Consider the following 26,499-nt stretch of genomic DNA (forward strand, 5'->3'; position numbering starts at 1 on the left):
CCCAGGTGCCCCTCAATACGGTTCTTAAAAGGAAAAAAAAAAAAAAAAGACTCGGCATTTGATTTTCATCCCCCCACCATGAGCTCACTGTGTGCCGAATTCCTTATCTACACAGGGAGTAAGTAACAAGACCTGCTCGGCTCCTGGGTTTTTCTACCATACCCATGAAGTAAACCTCCACCAAAACTGCACAGTACCACACGAGGGTAAGATTCTCGCTACGAACAAAGTTCACGGAAGCTCTGGTCCATTTAATGCATCATGAAAGTCAATGCCACAAATCACAGCCAGAGTCTAACGTGAAACAATCAAGGGGACAAAAGAAAGTCAGAGTGTACTGCAGGCGGGAAGGGTAAGTATTGTTTTCCTATGAATTTGGTTTTATTCACAGTGTCTAATGTACAGGGTCTCAAAATGTGGGAAAACCACCAACGGGTCTACACAGTACAGACGGCGGCAAGCAGGCCCGCTTGGCGCCCTTACCTCCTCCTTCATGCCTGTCTCCAGAAGCAGCATGACACAGGCCTCGATGGGCAATGCGATCTCACGCCCGCTCCGCTTCAGGTGCTCTTGCAAAGGAGTCCCAAAGGCTGGCTTTTCCGCCCACTTATCTAGAGCAGCAAAGCATCCAGTGAGACACCCAACAACCTCACGGCATCAATGGGGAGTCTTTTTCCTCCCCCAAATTACCAAAGGGGATCTTTTTTTTTAAGCGGACTGGTGGTTGAGGCTTTGGGAAAAGGGGAAACATCTGTTCTGTTTGCTTTTGCTGTTTACCATTTACTAGAGCAAAAATAGGCATGGGGCAGGGAGGTTACTTGCGGAGCAGAAGCCCTGAACACCCTCTGTGGCCCCCGTGAGAGCGGCCCAGCTGAAGTCACGAGGGTGCTCCTGCATGGGACTGGTGGGCTGCCTGGCCCTACACCGAGGATGCGTCTAGGCACCCTGATTTCACTGGAAGGAAACTGATTCCAGCCATGCAAAGCAGCACTGGCCTTCCATCTAGGGGACTCCCTCAGTGCAAGAGGAAATAACTTCTTAAGATTTTAAACACAAGCCAAGCATCATCACACAAGACCGGAAGATGGCCGATGGGAACTTGTAGCAAATGCAACGTCTCCGTGACATGCAGTGCTTCTGAATGCCGGAGCCCCAGACAGGTCCCAAACATTCTGCGTAGGGAACAACGCGGGATCCGCAGCCCCAAAGCAGCTGAGGCTGAAGCCTGTGCCAGCAGTAAAGCGATCATTTATATTATTTTGGGGTCACATACTCTGCTCCACTCCATAAGAGATTTGAGGCAGCTTAGCAGAAATACATACAATAAAGCAGCAAAACAGAAACAAGAGTTTAGCGAATGGATGTGTCCCATTGGGATGAGAAGCACTCGGTTGGGTCTGGCCCGCCTGCGGGTCCTGTGCATATCTACCGCTGCCCAAGAAGCACACGGACACAGAAGAGGGGAAACCGGCCCAAGAAAAATGCTCAGCTGAGGAACACTTAGTTCCTTCCAGTGACGGGAAAGGTTCCCGTCCTCCTCTGCACCACCAATGGACAATTATCCTTCAGCCGCTCTGCTGTTCGAACCACGAGTTCAAAGCAGGCACGATCACCCTGGTGTGTCCTCTTAGACTCCACTACATGAAAGAGCAGGGACAGGCCCCATCGTATGATCTGCACATAGTGGGAGGAAGAAGAATGGAATCCCCAGGTCCCTGGGCCTGAGAGCTTGTGCAAGGCTAGAATCGATGGGAAGAGCGAGTGGGGTCCCGGTTGAAGAGAGGTGAGGGCTAGAGAGGCAGGCGCCCTCCTCATCTCTGGCCCTGGCCCCGGCCCCAGCCCCAGCCATGGTCAGCATAATTCCTAGCAGCAAGAGCATCCAGGGGCCTGGCCCTTCTCCGTGACAGCCCTCTCAGAGGCCGGACCTTCCCCCGCATACTTTGTCCCTTTCATCTAAAACGAGGATTCTCAATCAGGCAGAAAACGGCCACATGACCCCTCCCCTGGGAGATACATCAGAGTGCCCCAGGGGAGTTCTGCAAATGGCACCTGCCATCACGGCCACCCCACATGCCTGACTCCGTGGCGGCAAGGGCTGGGTGTTCTCCAAACACCTGCTGGAACTTTCTAGTAAACACTCTACGGTGTGCCCTGCCCCCCACCGCGGTGTAATGTTGGCAGAGGGTGGACGTGAGAACCAGTGACCTAGACGACTCCTGAGCCAAACTGCCCTGAGGATGCCGGCCTCTCACACAACAGACCAGTCAAGTGCTGGCTGCCACAGCGGCACCCACAGTTCACAACACCCCCCCCCCCCAAATAAATATAAGACACACATGTAAACGTACAACACTCATTCACAAGACAACGCATGTTTGCTAAGTCACGGCCAAAAAATGGTATAGATGAGGGTCACAAATGTAGTTGTCCACAGGGGCCAGGGACATACCAGCCCTGCGCCTGGTGCCCGACCCATGCTGCCATGTAGGAAAACAGATCCAGGGTTGCCGGACTCCCACAACTTCCAGGAGAAGCCAGAAACCAGATTGCTACATGAAGGTGTCTGGTGTTTCAATGATGGCAACATTTTTTTTTAATGAGATGTGGCTGTTTGCGACTTCTGGCATAGACCACAGATACTAGAGTGACTCAGGAGACAAGGTGTGTGCTGTTGGCTTCAGAGAAGGCTTCTCAAAGGAGGGGGGCTTAGATGAATGAAACAGACCAAGGAAGACCAGCTGAGAAAGGTCCAGGGACCTTGAGTCTCAGAAGTGATATCTGATTCCACAGTTCACGCGTGAAGTGACACAGGCCCGGGGGGACGGCACGAGAGGAGGAGAAGGCCTAGCAGAAGGCAGAAAGGGCAGACCCCGGCAACAGGTGGCTCCAAGTTCAAGCCCGGATGGTTTGGAGGAAGGCGGCACTCGGGAGAGCCGGACGACGAAGGGACAGCTGGCGTGAGGGGAAGAATCGGCTTGCTTTCTGGGATGTGTGGAGTTTCAGGGCACAGCAGGCCCTCAGAGGGAACCAGCACTGAGGAGGCCGTGAGGCCGAAGACGCTGGTGAGATGGGAACTGTCACCAGGAAGGGGCTCTGGGGACAAGGAGGGCAGGAGGGGTAAGAGCACAGCCCTAACAATGAACTTTCCTGTTCCCTGTCACTGGCTGACCTACTTCTCTAGGGAAAACAGCCTTGGGAAAAAAAGAGGTTGTTTTGGGTTTTTTTTTTTTTAAAGTCCTGCTCACAAAACCCAATCTTCCCTTTTGCTGTGCTTGTTCGTCAGCTCCAAACCAGATTTTAATTCATTCAAAGGCTAAGATGATGACGGTTACCATCTTGTCCTACACGGGGCCAGGCACACGGTAGGTATCCCATAAAAACACACTCCTGGAGCTCGGAACTTGCCCGGCAAGAGCCTGCCCCTTGCAAGGCTGGATGTACGCCAGCAGCTTCATTCCCTCGCACGGGGACTTGACCTCGTCATCCACAAACGAGGAAACCGGATCACGTAGGAAAGCAAGAAGAGCTTGCCCTAGGAAGAGCTCATCAGATGCATGCACTCGAGCTGGGTGAAGATCTGCCTATGCAGATCGGGGCCTCCTCAAATTTAGAGAAGTGGCGTTGTTGAGGGTGCCGGTGTGCGTGCACACCCACACACGCTCGCTCTCTTTCGCGATCACAGAGTCACTGCGCTCAGCACCTGGCTTGAGACCAAAGGTTTTGCAGGGGGAAACTAGGCTCCAAATGCGGGGTCTACACAACCAAACAGTACAATAGGTCCAAAGAAGACAGACTAACTTCTGCCTCCACCAGGTTTTCGGATCTCTGCTGGCAGATGCTCTGATGGCAAATGAGAAAATGAGAATCAAAAGCTCTAATGTTGGGCTAAAACTAAACATCAGAAGGAAGTTCAGTCCACTCATGACTTGTGGGTATAGTCTGCTGAAAGCTTGAGTATGGAGGGCAGAACGTGAGTGCTGAGAACAAGAGCCTTGTATGCAGGCAAGGAAGAGGGGGAAGGAAGTTGTCTATGGCCTCATGGTTCATTCCCACCAACTGAGTGCCTGATGAGGGGCTATCAAGTACTGGCTTCTAAAAATCCCTTTCTCAAAGTCCAATATTTTCCCCAGAATGTATGCTCTTGGAGTCGCAGGGTCAGAGTTAAACCCAAGGGAACAAATAACTGACCCGGAAAAGGAGAAGACACGAAAACACATACAGGTACTCCCCCAAAGGGTCCAGCAACTGAACATGTCAGAATTGCACATGTCCCATTAGTATGTTAATTTGGGTTTGGAAGAAATTAGAGAATGCGGCGAGGAAAGATGAGATTATGCTGGGAAACAGTACTCTCCGAGGAGAAAGGCGTTATCCAAAGGAAATGCATGCAAAGGAGTCAGGGTGAAGAAGAACAGAGCGCAAGTGGCAGAGGCAAAAAGGAGGCATCAGCCAGCACGCAGGTTACATTACCTTGATGGGCTCGCATTTCGGGAAGGGCCTTTTCTAAGACTGCTAATGCTTTTCTATGGTAATCTGCTTGGGCTTCTAATAACTGAGAACAGACCCACATTCAAAAACAAAAGCAACGTTAGCATCGGATGGACACACACACAATGGCTGAGCAAAACCAAAAATGAAATCTTTTGCAAAACAAAACAAAACAAAAAAACTAAAATGACTCCATTTTTACAACGTTTTCATACTTTGTCAAGGCCAGGTGCTTACCGTAATGAAGAATTTGCCATACTCCCCTTCTTTGGCCATAAAGTTGTACATGTCCGCTGCAAGCTGGTCCTGGTGAGTAGAAGAGAAGAGAGGTCACTGAAGAAAATGGCATCTGAAAATTAATATCCATGAGCTCTTAGAGCAAAACGTCATGGAAAGAGCCACAGATTAAACGTCCATCAATTGCCTGGTATAACCGTATGTTGGGACAACAGCAACAACAAAAAAGGAAGCTTATTAGGGGAATGATGTGGGAAGATCTCCAAGATACACGGTTAATATTCCTTATTAAGAAGTGAAGTATATACAGCCACCTGGGTGGCTCAATCTGTTAAGTGTCCAACTCAGGTCATGATCTCACAGTTGGTGAAATTGAGTCCCATGTCAGGCTCTGCACTGACAGTTTGGAGCCTGGTTGGGATCCTTTCTCTCTGTCCTCTCTCTCTGCCTCTCCCCATGCTGGCTGGTTCTCTCTCTCAAAATAAATAAATAAGCATAAAAAAAAAAAAAAAGAAAAGAAAAAGAAAAAAAAGAAGTGAAGTATAGGGGTGCCTGGGTCATTCAGTCGGTTTAGCATCCAGACTCTTGATTTTGGCTCAGGTCCTGATCTCATGGTTCATGAGATTGAGCCCTGCATTGGGCTCTGTGCTGACAGTGCAGAGCCTGCTTGGGATTCTCTCTCTCTCTCTGTCTCCCTCTGCCCCTGCCCCACTCTCTCTCTCAAAATAAATAAATAAACATTAAAAAAAAAAAACAAGTATAGAGCATTAGTTATGCTATGTTACCACCTGTGTAAAAATAGAAGAGAAAAAAATGTTATATTTTTGCTGCCACATTAGCATAAAAATATCTCCGGAAGAAACAACAAGAAATTGGCAATCGAGGTTACCTTTTGGGAGCAGAGGAAATTCGGTAGAAGCAGGACAAGGGTGGAAGAAAGACTTACTGTATATTGCTTTATGCTTTTGATACTTGAACTAATGTAGATGAATTGCTTATAAAAATTAAATAATTTGCTTAAAAGTGATAGATTAGGCAACTGTGTGTGTGTATATATATATATGTGTGTGTGTGTGTATATATATATGTTTCCTATATTATATTTGAATTAGGTTGTATTTGAATTACATATGTATATATTTATAAAATGTACTGCCTTCTGTTTTTAGCATCAAGGTGCACAAATTAACATGAAGGCCCTTCTCATTTATGAAAATACTTAGAAATGCTAGTTGGGAATAACAAACATTCTTTTAGAATAACTGGGAAAGCAATGGAGTAAATTCATGGAGACCCACCACACATCTCCAAAAAAGAAAGGGAGAGAAAGAAAAGAGAAAGAGGGCAGGGCAGAGGAGAAAGAAAACAAAGGAAGAGAGAAGGCCTTTCACTCATAAGTGGAATTTAAGAAACAAAACAGATGAACATAGGAGAAAGAAAAAGAGAGGGAGGTAAATGATAAAAGCGACTTTTTTTAAAGTAAGCTCCACACCCAACATGGGGCTTGAACTCACGACGCCAAGATCAAGGGTCACATGCTCTGCCAACTGAGCCAACCAGGGGCCCCAGAGACTCTTAACGACAGAGAAAAAACTGAGCGTTGCTGGTGGGAGGTGGGCAGGGGTTAGACTAAATGAGTGATGGGCATTATGGAGGGTACTTGTTGGCATGAGCACTGGGTGTTGTATGTAAGTGATGAACCACTAAATTCTACTCCTGAAACCAATATTACACTGTATGTTAACTAACTAGAATTTAAATAAAAACTTGAAGCATTAAATTTTTTTTTAAAGGAAAAGGCCTGACAAGTGGAAGCTGGGGATGACCTGGGTGGGTCTATGCCACTCTTGACGGCCAAGGTGTTGGAGTCTGGCAGTCACGTGGAGTCAGAGGACAGAAAATGAAGCCGTGGGTCCTGCAAGGTGAGGAACTGTAACTGACAAGTATGCTCACATCACACACAAAGATCCCCGAGAAACTATATCCTCAGCGGAAGGGTGGATCAGAAAATATTCGCTCAGTAGCGTATGGAAAGAATAGAGTGTATGTGTTTTGCATTGGGAAAGTAAAAATATTTTCCTGGATTTTACAAATACAGCCTGATTTCATGAAGGTCTGAAGTCTATGTTTATAATACGTGTGGTTCAGGAATCCTCAAACTGAGAAAGTTAAAGTTAGTTAAAAATGGCCTTGAACTGGTAATACTCTGTAGGGAAAATCACTCCCAATCCTTAAGAGTCCCACAGATAAAGTCTCTCTTAAAATGAACTCACAATACAAAATTACAAAACACAGGAAGAAACAATCCACCATGAAGTAAACTCCCACCACTCTCACTGAGGAAACAGAATTATCAAAGATTGTTACAGTAAGTATACATAAAATGGTTAAAGACATTTAAAAAAAAAAACAACAGGCACTAGAGAACAATATCATAGTATCAAAAAAGGCTGACCTGAAGAAATTTGAATGGAAAAATGCAGTAAATGAAATTCCAAACTCAATGTTGATTAATTATACAGCAGATGAGACTTAGCTAAAGAGAAAATCAGTGGAACAGAACTTAGATGTTGGGAAATTACCCAGAAGTTAGCATACAGAGACAGAAGATATTTTCACAAGTTTTCACCATCTGAATTGAGAAGCTCTGGGGTGGAAGTCAAGAGAAGACACATCAGCCCATAATGCACCAGTCCAGACTCCCAAGACCTCTGTAACTCTTCTGAACAGGAATAAGCCACTATGAGACCATTTTATCACAAGCATTTATCTGAAGGTCATCTTTTCAAATGCAAAGGCTATGGCATGACTTTGTGAGTTCAGTTTTAAACAACTCATTTTACTGCAGTTAATTGATCCTAAAATTAATTACCTTGAAGAATGAATTATAGCGTGACTTATACAAACTAAAATATAACAGTCCCAACACTATCTAATAGAATAGAGACCATTTTTGGAAAAATGCTGAATAGTAAGAGGAAGAAAAGCTTAGGTCAATGACCCTAAGACTCACCAAAGACCTGTTTCTTTAACACCTCAAATAACATTTAGAATAAAGATCTTCACAGATAGATGTACAGAGAATGAGATCACTTAACCATCTAATCTGTAATTTATTTAATGACATAAAAAATAGTATTTCTCCCAAATTACAAACCAATTGTCCCAGCAACATTTAAAAAATAATTTTTCCCTTCTCTACGGATATATGATGACCTCTTTACTGTATATGCCATTGTTTAAAGTAATAGCATTGAGGGGCGCCCGGATGGCTCAGTCGGTTGAGCGTCCGTCCGACTTTGGCTCAGGTCATGATCTTGAAGTTCACAACTGCCAGCCCCGTGTCAGGCTCTGTGCTGACAGCTCAGAGCCTAGAGCCTGATTCGGATTCTGTGTCTTCCTCTCTCTCTGCCCTCCCCTACTCTCATTCTGTCTCTCTCTCTCTCTCAAAAATAAATAAACAAAAAAAATTTTTTAAATAAAATAATAGCATTGATTCTAGAAAAACTATGCTATTCCACAGATCTATTTTTGTGCCTATTGTGCATTTTTGTTAAAGATTTGTTTAAGTAATCTCTACACCCAACATGGGGCTTGAACTCACAACCCTGAGATCAAGAGTTGCACACTCCACCAACTGAACCAGCCAGGCACCCCTATGTACGTTGTTGTAACAGTTGTAACTTTATACGGTTTGCTATGGTTTTCTCTTTTTCCCCATCTATTCCTTATTTTAAATAAGCTCAGACATTTCTGTCATTTAAAAAATTAAAAAAAAAAATTTTTTTAATGTTTATTTTTGAGAGAGAGAGAGAGAGAGAGAGAGACAGAGAGCAAGCAGGGCAGGGTCAGAGAAAGAGGGAGACACAGAATCGGAAGCAGGCTCCAGGCTCTGAGCTATTAGCACAGTGCCCAACATGGAGCCTGAACCCATGCACCGCGAGATCATGACCTGAGCCGAAGTCGGACCCTTAATGACTGAACCACCCAGGCGCCCCCTACTTAAAATTTTTTTAAAGGCTATGTTATTCTTAGTATAAAGTAATACAGTCTTGGAAAATAAAGAAAGAAGGCAGAAGAAACTAGAACGCATTTTTCATATCACTCAGAGTATTTGTGCCAAACACTAAATAATCTGCAACATTTGGCCTTTCACCCATCATTTGTAAAAAGCAGACCGATGCTAGCGCGTATGTATCAGGGAAGTCTTGTACCTTGCACTGCTCCACTTTATTTCCAGCTTCATCCATCTCTTCCTTTAGGGTATCTATTTTTGATGGAAGCCCCTGGAAGTTGGTTCCTGAAGATTTGTGAGCTTGGTTCCACCTGTAAAACATGGGGGCGATCAGCATCTGAGAGCTGGCTGCACATACTCAACCTTGTGGAATCAAGGCCCTGAGGGAAACAGACTCTTTCCCCAAAGCCGATTCTACCTGGGATCGGTATGAGTACCTAGGATGCCAGCTCCTCTTGAGTTTATCCTCTAGGAACGGAAGCAAGCAAAAAGAGACATTACATCCCCACTGTGATGGGACTCTTGCAGTGCTGGGAGCAGCTGTCTGCTCTGAGTATAATCCTGTCTCATACACGCCCCACTGCTGGAAACCATGCCATGAACCCCCTTTCCTGTAGTGTCTGATCATGGCACCTTTGCCATGAAACACCCCTGTGCTTCCTGCTTTGATCTGGAATGTTCCTGTGCCCCTGGGAGTCAGTCCTGCTCCTGGACCCCTGGGACCCTTCCTGCTGCCATCCTCATCTATGATTACCTCCAGCAAGTAAAGACCGAGCTTTGGTCATGCAGCTAACAATCCATAGCTAGGAAAACACATGTAGAACTAAAAACATCTGTAGTTCTAATATTAATATTAGTATTAATTAGTAATTAATATTAATTATTAATTAATTAATATCAATTAGTAATATTAATATTCTAAAGATGAAGTTTACAGAAAGTCTAAAGCATAATGTGGAAAATTTACATCAAGTCAAAAGGACTGAGAAAAAAAAGGAAAGAATTATACCACAGCAAGAGTAGGGGAGTGCATGGGTGGGGAGGGGTAATAATCTAAAACAATTTCTAGGGGCGTCTGGGTGGCTCAGTCGGTTAAGCGTCTGACTTCGGCTCAGGTCACAATCTCGTGGTATGTGAGTTCGAGCCCCGCGTCGGGCTCTGTGCTGACTGCTCAGAGCCTGGAGCCTGTTTCAGATTCTGTGCCTCCCTCTCTCTCTGACCCTCCCCCGTTCATGCTCTGTCTCTCTCTGTCTCAAAAATAAATAAACGTTAAAAAAAAAAATTATAAAACAATTTCTATTTGGTTTTCAGGTGTGCTTTGACCTTCTGTTTGAATATGAATTATGTCTGCTATTGTGGAAGCAATTTAAATGTAAACATGGATATTACAGAGATGCAGCATGAAAACCTGTGCGAGCAACTGCTCAAGCTTCCCAGCTGCTGCACTGCCCCAAAAACAGTAGGCTCTACCTTCTTCCCAGTTCCTGATAAGGCTCTCCTCCAAAGCCGGCCTTTGGCAAGTCTGCCTAAGCAAGACTGGCGATGCCATGGAGTGGCCAGGGCACGGACCTGGGAGGCTGACAAGCTCAGGTTTGAAGCCTGGCTCTCCCACACTAGCTGTGTGACCTTGGGCAATGACTTAACCTCTCTGTGCCTCAGTAATCTCATCTGTAAAGCTAAGGTAACAAACACTTTGCAGAACCGTCATAAGGAATCGAGAACAAATCGATATGCATGTGCACGTGTGTGCATATGATATCTGCCCCATTAGGGATTCCTCCTTAGGAATTAGGTAGTAGTCAGTCATTGGATACTATCATTTTCCTTAGGGAAAAGCCACAGGAATAAGTAAAGGTGAAATATTCAACTGTGTGTTTCTCTGATACCTGCTTTGATTGGTTAAAAGTGAACAAGATCCTGAACGCAGATCAAGAACCAGTGTTGAAATCCCCTCCGGGATACCTGTATTGTAGACGTAAAATTCCTGGGGCACAAGCACCTGTAATGTCGCTCAACCAGCTCTGGGGAGGGAGCATTCACGGCCTTGTTTAACGAACCATTAGAACGTTCTTCCTTATCCTGAGCAAAAGTCTACCTCAGGGTGGCCCCACTCCTGGTCCTGGCTCGGGGATTCTCCTTACAGATGTACACATGACAAAGCGTGAAGCAAGCCATGTAGAGAATCTGTGCAGGTTCCTCTCGCATCTAGAAAAGGAGTCTCTTCCCGAGAGAACAGAACCCCTGTTCCCTCTCCAGTCCTCACTGAGGGGGCCTCTGAATTTAGTCCCCAGCACAGAGTCGGGCACACAGGATGCACCCGATCGAGATCTGTCGAAAACATGAATGAGCGAATGAACAGGAACTGGTGGAGGAATCAGAGGAGGTGACACGTCATGTCCGTCGCTCCATACCTGGCACGTGGCAAGTGTCCAGTAAGTGGTGGCAATTATTTTTACCATGTGTTAATTCTTAGATGTACCCTCTATCATCTCAGTATGTCCTACATCACCACATGTCTTAACGAGTGACCCGTACATTTAATGGAGTGGTGTTTCTTCACCCCTCCCCCAAGGAGATATCTAGTCAGTGGTGCACGGATAGTCACCGGCATCTCAGGAATGAGGAAATGCTGCATGTTGCATTGCTACAGATGTTCTAAATCTGTTAAAAAAAAAAAAAAAAGCATCTGACAGGTAGAAGCTTAGTAAATGACAGTTATGTCTCCATCCATTTGCCAGAGAGAAATGGTCATCTCTGCTTCACAGGACTGCAGTGAGAATTAAGTTACAAAATAAACAAGTCACGGAGATGAAAAGTACAGCAAAGGGAATATAATCAATAATATTGTAAGGACACTGCATGGTGACAGATGGTGACCACACTTCTCGTGATGAGCACTGAGTAACGTACAGAATTGTCGAATCAATGTTGTGCACCTAAAATTAATACATCATGTGTCAGTTACACTGCAGTAATTTAAAAAAATTAAAAGAAGAAAAAGTGAGAGCTAACAAAACAGGGGTCGATCAACAAAGCCACCTTTTTTTTTTTTTTATTTAAATAAAGTTTTATTGGAACACGGTCAGGCTTTCATTTACTTATGGTCCGGGGTTGTTTTTACACTACAATAGCAGAGTTGAAAAGTTGCAAAAGGGACCATCTGGGTTGCAAAGCTGAAAATATTTACTATCCGGCCCTTTATGGAATGTTTGCCAACTCTTGTGGTAAAGCATGAGAAAGGTCGGGGCAGGCGGCAGCTGCCTCCATAGATATTCTCTATTCTCATCCACGGAGAAAGCCGCATAAGTCACGGATACACATGCCCTCAAGGACAGAGCTGGGCTGGAGTCCTGCCACGAAGCACCACAGACAGTCATCTGGCAGCAGGCCACAAGCCGGCAGCCCTCTGGGATGGTTACTTACTTTTACGGGGAGTTTTCTCCCTTTGGGCGCAGCATTCGATCATGAAAGTATCATAACCACACAGGGTTTGGACATGGCAGGACCCTCAGGAACTGCTAAGATCACAGATCTATTTATTCCTACGCTCCACTATCCTAGAACAGGATGTTCTAACATCATTCCCACTGCCACACTTGGGAGAATGGGCCCTCGAGGCAGGTGTAAGTGGGTGCGACTTGGTCTGTGGGTCAAGTGCGTGAATCTGGAAACCTGCATGCTGTCCACTGAGTGGTCTTCCTCTCGTCCGTACCTTACCTGGCTCTGACCGAATCCCAGTCTAACACCAATTTAGCGAGCTGCTTCCTCTGTTTTTGGATGTTGGGAATCTCCAACTAGAAAGAAGAACATACCACAGACCGAATGCGATAAGCTTTGGGGTTTTTACCTTAACATCTGAAAAGGCAGTATTTATTTACATTTTTCCCCCTGAGGCATAGGATTTTGTACCCTCAACTGACTCCCCTCATTTCCAAAAGGAAGCATATGTCAAAGTCACCGACTGTCGTGAAACTTGCAGACCCAAGCGAACCATTCACCATGCAGCCCACACCGGTCTTGGCTCTTCTATGCGGCCTGGCAGAAGCACTCACCTCTGCGATGCTGCAGAGAGGATCCACAATCTCTCCCTCAACAAAGACCTCGTGCTGAGAAAGTTCTAGAGCCAGCTGATTCTCAGCATTGCCACACGTCTCCAGAATCTTCCTTTAAAAACACAAGATACCCCCACAACAAGCATCCGCTCGTTAAACCAGGTGCCCGATTACCATACTCGGCCAGCTCTCTACACGATGGGGACACCTTAGGGTGCTACATGGTAGAACCTTAAAAACGTGGTAAGTCTGGGGCATCGCCTAAAATGCAAGCCCACGGGTTTGTGCTCTAACATGAAAAAGGCACTCTCAGATACACTTTGTGAGTACATGTGTGGGATGTGTGTGAACAGTGAGGTGATGAGTCTAGGATTAGCTTCAGGGGAAGACCAAATGTTCTCCAAATAACCCTGGAATTCTTTAGAACCTTATGTAAAGTTTGTTATGTGCTGTTTTATGTCTGTCAGTGAGGCCAGCCGACGCAGGGTTTGCTCCGGAGTTAATGCAAGTGCTGGTTTTCTACTGGGGATGGTGGGCTAAGCTCAAGGGACATGTTGCATGAAAACCATGTTTGCTTTTGTTTTCCTGGGAGCACGCAGTTGACGCGTGCGAATGAAACGGCTGCTCTGACACTGTCCTTCCCTCTCTCCTCCTACCCTTCTCCTTCTCGCCCTGCCCCTCGAGATCCCCACGGGGTCCTTTTAAAATGACCAACGTGTGTGGCGCTGGCATGAGGTGGCCATGGTGCTGTCATTAAGAACACGATCTCCGATGCCACGCTGCCTGGGTTTGAAGACGGGCTTTGCTATTCACCAGCTGTGGGGTCTTGGGCAACTGACTCACCCCCTCTGTTTGTCAATTTCTTCAATGGGAGGTAGAATGTAGGTTGTCTTGAGGACTGAACGAGTGAGTACATGGAAAACACGTAGAGCAGTGCTAGTGCAGAGCAAGGACTCCCTCCATCAGCCGGGAGGACCGGGAGTGCCAGCATGCACACACCAGTCACCCTCTTCCCAGGACCATCACTCCCAAATATGGGAGCATGGACAGGACGGAGGAAGGGTGAAGAGTGGGGGGAAATTATCATCCTGGAAAGGACAAAGTTACGGGGTGCCTGGGTGGCTCAGTCAGTTAAGCATCTGACTCTTGGTTTTGGCTCAGGTCATGACTGCACGGTTCCTGAGTTCGAGCCCTGTCGGGCTCTACACTGATAGTGTGGAACACACTTGGGATTTTCTCACTCTCTCTCTCTGCCCCTCCCCCCATCAAAATAAATAAATAAACTGCAAAATAAAAAAGAACACAGGTAGCGTTGTAGGGCATGGAGTATAACAGGCCCCTGGAAAGGGGGCTGTGGAGTCCAAAGCCCAGGGCAGCTGGGAAGCACAGTGAGCGGTACAGCACAGACAGCAGATTGGCTCAAAGGCCCCCATCCTCATGTAGAAGCAGGTGGAAGGAAGGGTTAACCTTCCCTCTTATAGTAAAAACAACTTCATGATTAGATTTTTAAAAATTATTTATAGAACACATGCCTACTGCAAAAAAAAAAAAAATCCAAATAATTCAGAAAAAACAAGATTTTGAGACAACCACCATTGATATTACGGTGGCCACCCTCAAAGGAGGTGGCTCTTAAGGACGGGACGGGACTGCTCAGGGAAGGGACATGTTCTTTATACCGAGGCTCAGGGGAATAAAGAATGACCCTATCAATCACTTTCGCTAGTGGCCCTTTCAATCATCGGACGCCAGCGTTGCTCCTGCTAAAGGGAAGACTGCCTGCCACCCCGGGGGCCCAGACCCCACTTCTTCCCACGGAGACTGCGCCATTCTCCTCCTGGAGCATGAGCCACACCGTCACGCTCACGGCCCCTCTGTCACGCAGATGCCTGCCGTGCACAGCACCCGCCCACCCGCTCCCGCTGACGCGCAGGCTAGCGGGCTCGCTCTCTGAAAGCAGCCCACTCTTACCCCAGCAGGGAGTCTTCCAGCTGAGTCGATGCTTCTTGCATGTTCTGAGCAAGAGCGGTCAGAGGGAGTTTTTTCTGGAAGGCAGAAGACAATATGTTGTTTTCATTATTACTGATACCCGTTCTCAATGACCAGCCGCAGATCATCATTCGGTGATTTGTCCTCCAGGCACACTGCACAGGTAAGAGGTAGACTGTCTGGGTTCAGGATCCAGTCTCAAACATGTGCACTATGTGACTTAACCTCTATGTCCACGTCCTCACACCTGGATGATACCGAGGCATGACAACAGCAAGGGTGTCCTAGGGCTGTCTGCCCATCTAAGGAGATCTTCAACGTCAAGTACCTAGCATGTGCTACGTACTTAGTAGGTGTTGGCTGCTAGTATTATTGTTGGGGTAGCTGTTAACTGTTCTTATTAACTAATCAAGTACATACTGTGTCTGAAGCCCTGGGAACATAAGACACAGATCTTACTCTCTGATTATCATAACACATAAATGCAAGAAAATGCTCAATCTCAAGAACTTTTGCTAGAATACTCATTCTTAAACAGGCTCTTAACCTAGCTGTAATCATAAGGGCCCAGCCTAGTTAATATCTAAAAACGTCTGGCTAAATATCTGAAAAAATTTTTTTTTCTTAATGTTTTTATTTTTATTTTTGAGACAGAGAGAGATGGAGCATGAGCAGGGAAGGGGCAGAGAGAGAGGGAGACAGAGAATCGGAAGCAGGATCCAGGCTCTGAGCCATCAGCACAGAGCCCGATGTGGGGCTTGAACTCACAGACTGTGAGATCATGACCTGAGCCGAAGTCGGATGCTCAACCGACTGAGCCACCCAGGCGCCCCTGAAAATTTTTTAAGGTATTTAATCACAAAGCGATTTTCCTATCAGAGATTTGTTTTGCAGCTGGAAACGACCATAAGGATCATCTGATTTATGTTCTAATTGTACAGTCAAGGGACCTGAAGCCCAGGGTGGTCAGGTGGGCTGGCTGGGCACCCCAGTGAGGGGCAGCAGAGCCAGACCTTTGTGCCATGGACCTGAGCCCCAGTTCAGTTTCTTTCCACCACTGCTTGATGGCTCATCTCATAAGGGTAGAAAGGGCCTGTCAAGTACGAGTGGGTTGGTTATAGCACATAACGTGCAAACAAAAATATGCATTCAGGGCGCCTGGTGGCTCAGTCGGTTAAGCGTCCAACTTTGGCTCAAGTCACGATCCTATGGCTCATGAGTTCGATCCCTGTATCGGTCTCTCTGCTGTCCGCACAGAGCCTGCTTTGGATCCTTTGTTCCCCCTCCATCTCTGCACCTCCCTTCCCCTTCTCAAAAATGAATAAACATTTTTTCAAAATGCATCCAATGTGGCAATGCTCCCCATGATTTTGCCTCCCCAGTAGAAAGGGCTGTTATGTCAAAGACACAGGGTCCACCTTGCTGTGGCATTGTTGTGCCTTGACCTCTAGCATATCACCTGCCTTTCCCGCTTTAAAGGGCTCCATGTGATACACTTACACCGTATTTGCTTGTATTGTAGAGAATATCTCTTGAAAGCTATACAAGAAGCTACTAATGCTGGTCACTCTGGAGAGGGCAGCAGGGTGCCTGGGGACAGGGTGGTGAGAGATCTCATTTTATGTTCTTCTGTATCTTCTGGATTTTGACCATGTAAATATGCAGCCTACTTAAAACAGTATATTGAAATTTAAAAATAAACAACAACTGGGGCACCTGGGTGGCTCAGTCGTTTAAGTGTCCGACTTCAGCTCAGGTCATGTTCTCACAGTTCATGAGTTTGAGCCCTGCGTCGGGCTCTGTGCTGATAGCTCGGAGCCTGGAGCCTGCTTCAGATTCTGTGTCTCCCTCTCTCTCTGCTCCTCCCCGACTCATGTTCTCGCTCTCTCTCTCAATCTCAAAAATAAACTTTAAAATAAAAAATAAAAATAAATAACAATTCTATTTACCCACCTCTCATCTTCCCAAGTTATTTTCACGTAAGTAAATATCAGGCATCCCCTGCCCCACAAGGGGACATTGCCAGCTTCTGCACTTTCAGATCAGGAAGATAGGAGAAAACGGGCAATGTGTCTTGTCATAATGAGGATAATTCATACATGTTAGTCATGCTGCCTTTATAAGGGAAATTAAATCTAGGATAAGTGCAATAATCTGGAGAAATACACTTTGTGCAACTCTGGAGCTCGGAACCAAAATCATAAAGAGCAGAGTCTACTTTGACAAAATCATTCAAGTTCCCGGCTATAAATAGCCTTGTGGTTTCCATGCCCTGACCCCAAGCCACAACAGTCCTGCATCTTGATGTACATAAATAAGGACATCCCGCTTATTTAACCCCATGCTCTTCGATGAGGATGCTATCCACCAACAACATACTCCTCCACAAACACGGCTAAGCACTTCCTAGGCATGAACAGCTTTTTTTTTTTTTTTAATCACCAGGGATTCATTTAAAAAGATCTAAAGCCATAATTTACGAAATGCATGCCCACTGCCCAAAAGGCAGCCGCTCCAGATCCTACACGATTCTTGCCTCCTCACATGCGTGGGGGGGTCTCTCGTGGGACCTTTGGGAGGCTCCTCCTGTGTACTCTAGAGTGCTAGAGACTGCTGTCATTTCTTCCACAATATTGACCACCGTGGTCACCCATCTTCTATCGTTTCCATGGTGTCTACTCTCTCCCACATGCACAGTGTAGACAGCCTCAGAGGCCTGTCTTTGGCACTTTTTGTTCGAGGTTGGAAAAGGAAGCCCAAGGCATCAGGTTTTAGAAATGACCTTTGCATCCTGCTGCCTAGAATATGCCGGTCACTTGCCACTCACTGCCCTCGTTTATGGCTGGGCTACCACCTCCTCTGGGAAGCCTCCCCTGACTACGTCTCTCCTCCTGTGATGCCTATTCTCAGTCCTCCTGTAATACCCTGTGCACACTTTGTTCGGCATGTCATTTTAGGATTATGCATCTGTGTGTATCTCCCCCTGCCAGGCCGTGAGCACCTTTAAGGCGGAGGCCACATCTTGTTCATTTTATTATCTCCAGCACTTGTACACAGTAGCTGTTTGATAAACACCTGCTTAAAAGGCAGTCAAAGGAATGGACAGGACACAACAATGTGAAGGACAGAGACGTATGGCAGGTGGAAGTGGGAGACAATGGGACTGGATAAGGGGAAAGGAAACAGGATGGGATTATGAAAGGTTCCTCGTGCTAACGAAGAGCTCAGACTTTCAATCCTGGCAATGGGAGCCAGCCAGCGCCCCTCAAAAGAGGCACCACTGGTGTTAGGGGCCACTTCCGGTGTGGAACTATGCCCCTAGGCACTGCAGAATGTTCAGCATCTCGGTCCCCACCCTCTACATGCCAGGAGTGTCCCCCGGTCCCTATGGCAACACAAAATGTCTCTATGTGTTTCCAAGTATCCCCAGGAGTGTAATCCTGGCCCCTGTTGAGAACCGCTAAGCTACGATGTTTTCTCGGCAGGAGGATGTCCGTATCTATCCGTATTTCAGAAAAACAATTCTGGTGATCAGGCTGGAGCCAGGCTGGACGAGAAGGAAATCAGAGGCAGGAAACAAAGCTCAGGAGGTGACTGCACCATCCAGGTTTTGCGATCATCGCCTTTGTGAAAGGGCTCAGGTTTTGCTTTCAGGCAAAGGTGGCAGAGATGAGGCGGGGGTGAGGAATTCCAAAGACAGTCACAGAGAATCACAGGCCTTGCTAATCAAGCAGCCATGGGAGGGTGAGGATACAATAAAAGGGAACATAAGGTAAGCCGACAGTTTCCAGCTTGCACAACAGGGTGGGTGGAACTCAAGAGTCCACGCACAATGAAGAACTGGTGACGTGTGCCAAAACAGACATCTAGGGAAGGAAGTGTTTTGCTTGGTTGAAATGCTTGAGACGTCCCTGGCATCAACACACCAGTCAGAAGCCACGAGGACAGAAGAGGTGGCCCAAGGAATGTGACGGGAGCAACGAGGAGGAGGACAGAGCCTTAGGAAACAATGTGGAAAGGGGAGGCAGAACAGAAGCCACAGCGAGAGAACAAGAAGGAGCTGTGGGGACAGGACCGGTGGCTTGGGTCCGGTTCTGCCGGACAGGACGTGCAGCAAGCATTCCTGGAGTCGTAGGTGTGGGCAAACGTCCGCCCTCTGATACCTGTTACTGCAGCAAACCAAGTATTGCACGAGAGAGGAATATCCTGGCGTTGGGACATCTTTCTCAGATGTGTGTAGGAAATCTGAGAGAAGGGTGACACAGGTCACCTGCATACCGGTTCTTCCTCTTGCGACATCGGGTGTCCCACAACACACCACGGCAAATCATAGCTTCCCTGTATGCCACTGCAGCTACCACCGTAATGCTGTATGGGCTTCCGAGGGCTAGCATGTGCTCGTAAGCTAGGAACCTGTAAACCCAAGGATGGAGCTGCCTGGTGACGGAGAGTGGCTGTGCTCTGCTGGTGGCACAAGAGGACCCGGACGCTTCAGACAAATGTATCCTGGAGCAGATGTTCGGTGGTTCTCCTCGAGGCCATCCCTCTCCCTCTTAGGACAGTGTCCTGACTTCTCCTTTGGGTCCACCCCAGTCTAAATAAAGCCTGTGAGCTACAGAGGCAGCTCCACAGCCCACGCTCTAAGGGCAGGCCCTGATTAGCTTAAGCCAACCAGCACATCCCGCCTCCTCCCAACCTCACTCCTACCCAAGGTAGCCAGGGTGGAATGGGAATGTTCAGGAATGGGGAATATGACTCAATACAGACCAATGCAATGGAAGGCCATTTCTACCTGCCAAGGACTTGGAAAAAGAAGTTCTCTCACTCCCTTAAACAAACTCGCTAGAAAGCGTGCTTTCTACTTCTGCTGGACATGCACAAGGAAGCAAGTAGCCGGTGGAAGCTGCTGGTAGCCAACCCACAGCCGTGGGAGGTGCCCATTTAGGGGCAAAGCAGACACTGAGGAAGGCAGAGGGGGCAGAAGGAAAAAGAGTGACATTTTGCTTACACCACTGACCTGCTAGCCCAGGCCTCTCCTCAAGTCCATCCCAGCTTCTGCACTTTTCAGTTAGAAGACCAATAAATTGCATCATTTTCTAAGTCCATTTAAGACAGGCTTTCAGCTTTTTGCCATCAAAGCATTCCTAACAGACATCTCTATTCTCTTATCAATGACAAATGGCTTATCGAGTCTTTAAAAGCACCTGGGGAAAATGCAGTGTGAGCAGTGCCTTCAGCACAGCCACGTCTGAAGCACAAAAAAACGTTCTGGTCTGGCAGGTGTCGGGAGAGTAAATGGCAGTACGAGGTACAAATCTGCAGGCAAATGTGCTGACGCTGCTTGGGAAAAACCAAGCGAGCGAAGGGTGAAGAGCCTCACGGAGACACAAGAAAGACCCAACAGCCGTGGCCCCATGTCACATCCGATACTCACGTATCTCTTCTCCACGTCGGGGCCGTGGCCCTGGAAGCATGCTGCCAGGCGCTTGTGGGAGTGGTGGCATATTGACCGAACCGTGTCCAGGCGCCGCTCGATCTGACAAATGAGACAAACGAGCCATCAGCAAGGCTTCAGAACACATCTCTTCCTACGTGGCATTGGCATGTAGGTAGAAGCAGCATGCGGGGGTCTAACTTTTTAGCTCTTGGTGTAGATGCCCATGGTCTCCATTCCCCTGGAGCAGGGTTTCTTTCTACTGACATTTGAGGCCAGATAATTCTGGGTGTGTGTGTTGGAGGGCGAGGGGGGCTGCTCTGTGCATATGGTACGTTTAGCCTCATCTCTCTGGCCTCTACCCACTAGATGCCAGGTGCACCCCATTCCGAGTTGTGACAACCAGAAGTGTCTCCACACACTGATGAATATCCTCCCAGTGGGCGAAATGGCCCCTGGTTCAGAACCGCCGACCTCTCCTACACCAAGGGGTTTAGATCTCCTAAAGGCTAAGTGTGTGTGCAGGGAGGGGGCGCGGTCACGGCCACAACTCCTATCAGGAAGGGTGGTGGCAGTCGGGCTACGCGCTCCCTGCAAAGGCCCGGCGCCAGCCTGCAGAACCACAGATGAACACCTCAGGCCCAGACCCACAGCCAAGTGGAAAAACCACGGGACTGTCAGAAGCCATCCCCTGTGGATAGTGGCAGAGCCTTCCACACACGGGACATCAGACAGAAGAGTCCAAATCAAGGCTCCACAGTTTCCATTCAAAGTCAGTTGTTTTCAAAATTATTCTTTATTGGGGTTAGGGTGGGTTTCTGTCTTTGTTTTTGCTTTGGTTTTAACTAAACCCCTAAAGCACAATGGACTGCAAGAAACACTGACTTAGGGACCCACGCATCAAGATTTAGTTTCCCAAAATATTATTGCTGGGATATGGCTGTTTATGGCAAAGAGAGCTGCTTTTCACAGGAAGGAATGCCAAAAATGTGTATTCTGATGACTCATTAAGAATGAGTGCAGGCCCTCAGGGATGCTTTCTATTTTAAAGAAAAATCAACAAATTCAAAGCAGAATGCATTTTTACCCCACAACATTTTACCCAATGACATGGTTCTATGCTTCTCTCCTGAAGGTCCGCACCGCGCTCCCCACCCCCCCGCCCCCGCCCCACAGCTTTTCTTCAGAACCAAGGCCCGACTACCAGGGCCCTGATCGAGCAGGCACATTTATGTAAGGAGCAGAGGCCACATCACTGACCCTTCATCTTATAATGACCACATTGTAACACACTGGAAAACTAATATGCACTTCTTTACTGACCACAAAAAACAGGCAAAATCAAACAAAAACAAAACCCCACAAAACTCCATTTGGCTTTGATTCTAATTTCCACTAGAAAATTACAAAGTCCACTGGGGGACAGGACCTTGGTCTGTTCCATGCACGGATTTATCCCAGGTACCCGAAACACTGTCTGGAACACGAACGCAAGGTGTTCATTTAATATTTGCTGAAAGGTCAAGTACATGTATTAAGTCCCTGTGCAAGGTATCAGAAAAACAACAGTAAATAAGCTGTAGTTCTCATCCTCCTGGGATTCACAGCCTCCCAGGGAAACTCCACACAAGCACAACAAACTTATGAGCAAAAAATAAGAGACAAAATAGAGCCATTTGAACTGCTCTCACAGATCAAACAGGGAGCACACAGACTAAGTGAAGGGAAATCTCACACCAGAAACAAAAAATAAAATTTCTATGGCCCGGGATCCATCCCTAGTGTTCTCCCGTTTAACCTGTTAATTCCTGCTAATGATCTGATGGAGTGGATACCGCCATTATCCTCATTTTAGAGAAGTGGAAACTGAGGCACAGGAAGTTAAGTAATCCCCTGAGGCCACAGAGCCAGTCAGGGAAAGACCTGGGTAGGCAGGCACCAGCCTCCACACTTTCAAACAGGACTCTCTTCTTTACAGTCAAAGAAGGGGGAAACACCTGTGGCAATGATGGCAGATGGGGGTGGGGTGGGGGTGGGGTGGGGTGGGGGGGTAAGCATCTGCATGATGAAACAAGGCGTTCCTTGAAACTGGCAAACTCTTGAGGCCCCCGTGGATGTTCTAAGAAAGGGACAGGAGCAGACAGTTGCCACCTGCCTCCTGTGGGAATTCTGCAGTCCTCAAACTGCCTGCAAGGCTTGGGGCTTCAAGGGTTCAAGGAGGTTGTGCATATTTATTACTAACGTGGGATGTGGGAGAGAGAACACTGATGTGAAAACCTAGTCTAGTTAAAGGTTATCGAGCCCAAGCAACATTTCTGAAAGTCTGAAAGTCTGAAAGTGAAGCTGGAATATACGATAAAAGCCAATGAGCAAATATTACTAAGAATAAGATTGTCAGGGCTCCTGGGTGGCTCAGTGGTTAAGTGTCCAGTTTTGGCTCAGCTCATGAATTCACGGTTCAGGAGTTCAAGCCCCATATTGGGCTGTGTGTGGCAGCTCAGACCCTGGAGCCTGCTTCAGATTCTGTGTCTCCCTCTCTCTCTGCCCCTCCCCTGCTCACATTCTCTCTCTCTCTCTCCCTCTCTCTCTCTCTCTCTCTCAAAAATAAAATAAACATTAAAAAGAAAAATAAAAAAAGAATATGATTATCTAATAATTCTTAAAAAAACAAAAACCCTCCTACTCTTAATAAAAACTTCTGGTCCTTAAAAAGAACAACAACAACAACAAAAACGTGCTCTCAGAATCTTCTACCTGCAGGTGGCTGTCATAATTTAGAAGGACGTTCTGACATGGGCTGGCATGGCACCATTTTTCTAAGCTATGCCAGCTCCTCTCTGTGGGAAGAGACAGAAAGTCACCTGGGAGCAGACTGCTGGTCTTCAGGGGCTCAGGTGAAAAGACCCGCTGAAGGTCATGGAATGAGAAGCAAGGACACAAGCAAGGAAGCTTAAGAGAAACCTCAGTGCAGAAGGGTTCTGTCTTTCCCGGCGTGCTGTGAGGTGGGCGGAGATGGAACGGGGTTGAGGCCGAGTGAAGGGATGTGCACAAAGGGTCCCAGGCCTTCTGGAAGAAACCCCCAGCCCCAAAGTTAGGGAAGCCTGTGAGAGACGAAGTGCAGTGGCCCCGGCCGAGGTCCCTGCAGGAAATATCCCTCCTGCAGGGCAGAAAAGTCCAGGCTGGTAACAGGCCACCTCAGGGCCTCAGGGTGGTTCTGACAGGTCTGGTCACCGTCACTGAGACTCTAAGTCCTTCAGGAGCCAACTCAGCCCAGAAGTGGAGGATGATAGCATGAGAGGCAAGAAGTGGAAACTCTAGGCTGTTGCTGGCAGGGCCTGTCCCATCAAGGACACCGTCATAGCAGCGAGCAACAGGCCCGCAGCCTGCCCGGGACCCGTGACCAGGCTGCAGTGCCAGTGGACCGGCCAGGCCAGCCAGCGCCTCCCCCACCCCACCCCGACACCTGGCACTTGAAAGCAGGACAGCCCCATTTGAACTTCACAACATGACACCGAAGTTCCAGATCCCCTTTTTATCACCGTGCAACCCAACTACTTTTCTTTCCTGCTCGGGACCATGCCGATCAGTCTCATTGTGTCTCAGATCATACATACAGACGTACGTACACAGATCTGCTTCAGTTCTCGCCGATGAGGCTTTGTTTTGTTTTCCTCTTTAAGCAAAGCACTTTAAGAAGATTTTATTTTGTTACCTGTAACAGATCTTCACTGAGGACTTCTGTTTTCTCAGCTCTGTAGGAAAAAATGAAAAGTTCAGAGTCAGAAATCCAGAAATGCAAAGGAACTCGTGAAATGTAACAATTATTATCCCAGAGTTTAAAACAAAACAGCTAGGGACAGACGCCTGGGTGGCTCGGTCGGTCGAGCGTTCAACTCTTGACTTCAGCTCAGGTCATGATCCAGGGTCGTGGGATCAAACCCCATGTTGGGCTCTGTGTGGAGGGTGGCGCCTGCTTGGGGTTCTCTCTGTCTCCCTCGGCCCCTGTCTCACCCCATTCCCCGCTTGTGTATGCACGCTCTCTCTCTCTAAAATAAAAAAATAAAAAATAAATAAAACAGGAAGAAATGAATGATAACATGGGGAGAAATTCCACCAATGTGGAAATTCCACCAATCAGAGGGCTCCTTGAGCAAAACCAAAGAAAAAAGCCAGCAAACAAAAGTCTGCAAAGAATAGCAACCCCAAACAAGAACAAAGCCTCAAGACCAGTGGCTCCCAGACCTGGGCGTGTATAGAATCACTGAGGGTGGGGAGTGTGCGGATTTAAAATGCCAGTTTCCAGGCCTCACCTCTGTTCAAAAGCAGGTCTGGAACACGATCCTGCTTCTTTAAGAGGCCCTTTCCTCCCAGAATTCCATGGCCGAGACCCACAGGCCACCCTTGGAGAAAAGACTGCTCTAGAGGCGCCTCGCTGGCTCAGTCGGTAGAATGTGCAACTCTAGATCTGGGGGTCATGAGTTTGAGCCCCACATTGGGCATGGAGCCTACTTAAAATAAATTTTAAAAATAAATAAATAAATAAATAAAAAAAGACCGCTGTAGAGAAGCTGAACCTTCAGTTCCTAAAATGATCATTTCTGAGCTTGACAGCCTTACTGAAACAAGTTTGTCACAAATCCAGGAACATGATTCAATGATACACACACAAATAGTAACAACTGAGTACTCCTTCCTTCAGGCATCTCATCTTTACTTTAAAAAGAAACAAAGTACTTCCACAGCTTTCTCCCACTCATGCTTTCCAATTATCATTAACTATGTAGACCTTTCCAGAAAGCCGACCTGGCGGCCATCAATCGGCAGAGGAATATCCTGAGTTGCTCAAGCCTCGGTTGCCAGATCACGGTACTTTCCGAGGACTCCTCTGCAGTCCAAAGGGGCAGCACTGTTGCTGTACGCAACATTCTGTACCCAGAATGATGGCAATCGAGGTGCCATGGTGGGACTTCTGGTTCAAACAGTGATTTAAGTCGAGTCATTTGACACCCCTGCCCAATTCCCATTGAAATGAACAAGGAAACTTTTATTATTTTTGAGTGTTTATTTATTTATTTTGAGAGAGAGAGAGAGAGAGCGAGCATGCAAGCAGGGAAAGGGCAGACAGAGAGAGGAAGAGAAAGAATACCAAACAGGCTCCATGCCAACAGCACAGAGCCCGATGTGGGGCTCAGTCCCACAAACTGCAAGATTATGACCTGAGCCAAAATCCAGAGTCGGACGCCCACCCGACTGAGCCACCCGGGTGCCCTCAAACAAGGAAACTTTTAAAGGGACAAGAAAAAAGTCTTTTTCAGCCCTGAACATTGGGGGAGCTGGGGAGAAAGGCAGACCATCAATGAAACAGAATTGTAAAGCCTTTTAATAAGACATATCGCAGAATGGAAGGCTGCATGATCTTGCCTCTGAATGAGTCTAATGCACGAGAAGGAAAAGCCGTTTGGCGGGCAAGTTGATAGGACCCCCGAGAAGGACCTTCAAACGCTGCTAAGCTCAGAGCAGCACCAGCTGCATGAGGCACGGTGGTGCATGCTTCCAGCCCACGCTTGGGCCATGGCATGTCAAGTAAAAGCCGGCACTGCCACAGAGGATTCCAACACCAGTTGTCGCCGCGGTGCCCTGCGTAACTCAGAGATGCCAATGGGAATGGCTCACTCATCAGTTTCTGCAGGAAATCAGAACTCTGACCTAACTCAGATACCTCCCTGGTGTGCAGGGGCAGGGCCTGGAGATGAGGTCGAGGCCCAAGCTTTCAGAGGAGGCCGCCTTTAAATTCCATGAACAAGTCCTGCAAGCGGCGGGCCAAAATCTGCCATCCCAGCCCTTGCTTGGCATACATGGTGCCAGGCATTGCTGAAGCGCCAAACATATGTAGTCATGCCAGTTAGGGAAGTGGAGCAGGGCCCCAGCTGACCAGCAGCTCAAGCAACCAGCCTCAGAAAGAACTCCGTCAGCCTCGCAGACCGCCACAGCTTCACCCTAACTCCTATTCGCCAATAGCCTTGTCCCTCCTCTAGCAAAATGCCACCACGAGATTGTGTAACTTCCGCCTCATCTTCTCTGGCCAGAGCTCTGAAATCTCTGCCTTCTGTAAGTAGAAGTGTACGCAGAGAAAAGCCCTCAAGGCCTCTTAAAACACTCAAAGTTCAAAAGAAGAGATTCAGAGCAAATAAGTCCTTTTACAAAACGGAATTTTTTAAAAAATGTAACAGAAGAGAAAAACTTAATTTCAAAACCCGAAGGTGGGCCGTTAGCAGGTATGAGAA

General features: G+C 47.3%; 1 protein-coding gene across 2 annotated transcripts in view; it reads right to left on the reverse strand.

Moving 5' to 3' along the window:
- ARHGAP17 (Rho GTPase activating protein 17) overlaps window positions 1-26,499 on the reverse strand; it is an 88,962-nt gene that overhangs the window by 30,664 nt on the left and 31,799 nt on the right. For both annotated transcript variants that reach the window (XM_053213259.1, XM_053213258.1), the window contains exons 2-10: window positions 23,928-23,967; window positions 20,216-20,317; window positions 14,764-14,837; window positions 12,793-12,904; window positions 12,458-12,534; window positions 8,940-9,051; window positions 4,726-4,794; window positions 4,471-4,552; window positions 484-611 (exon numbers count right to left, since the gene is read on the reverse strand). In XM_053213259.1, the coding sequence (XP_053069234.1) occupies window positions 484-611; window positions 4,471-4,552; window positions 4,726-4,794; window positions 8,940-9,051; window positions 12,458-12,534; window positions 12,793-12,904; window positions 14,764-14,837; window positions 20,216-20,317; window positions 23,928-23,967 (796 nt within the window). The remainder of the gene's footprint in view (window positions 1-483; window positions 612-4,470; window positions 4,553-4,725; window positions 4,795-8,939; window positions 9,052-12,457; window positions 12,535-12,792; window positions 12,905-14,763; window positions 14,838-20,215; window positions 20,318-23,927; window positions 23,968-26,499) is intronic.

The sequence above is a fragment of the Acinonyx jubatus genome, chromosome E3, assembly GCF_027475565.1.
Source record: "Acinonyx jubatus isolate Ajub_Pintada_27869175 chromosome E3, VMU_Ajub_asm_v1.0, whole genome shotgun sequence".
In the NCBI taxonomy this organism is placed as follows: Eukaryota; Metazoa; Chordata; class Mammalia; order Carnivora; family Felidae; genus Acinonyx; species Acinonyx jubatus.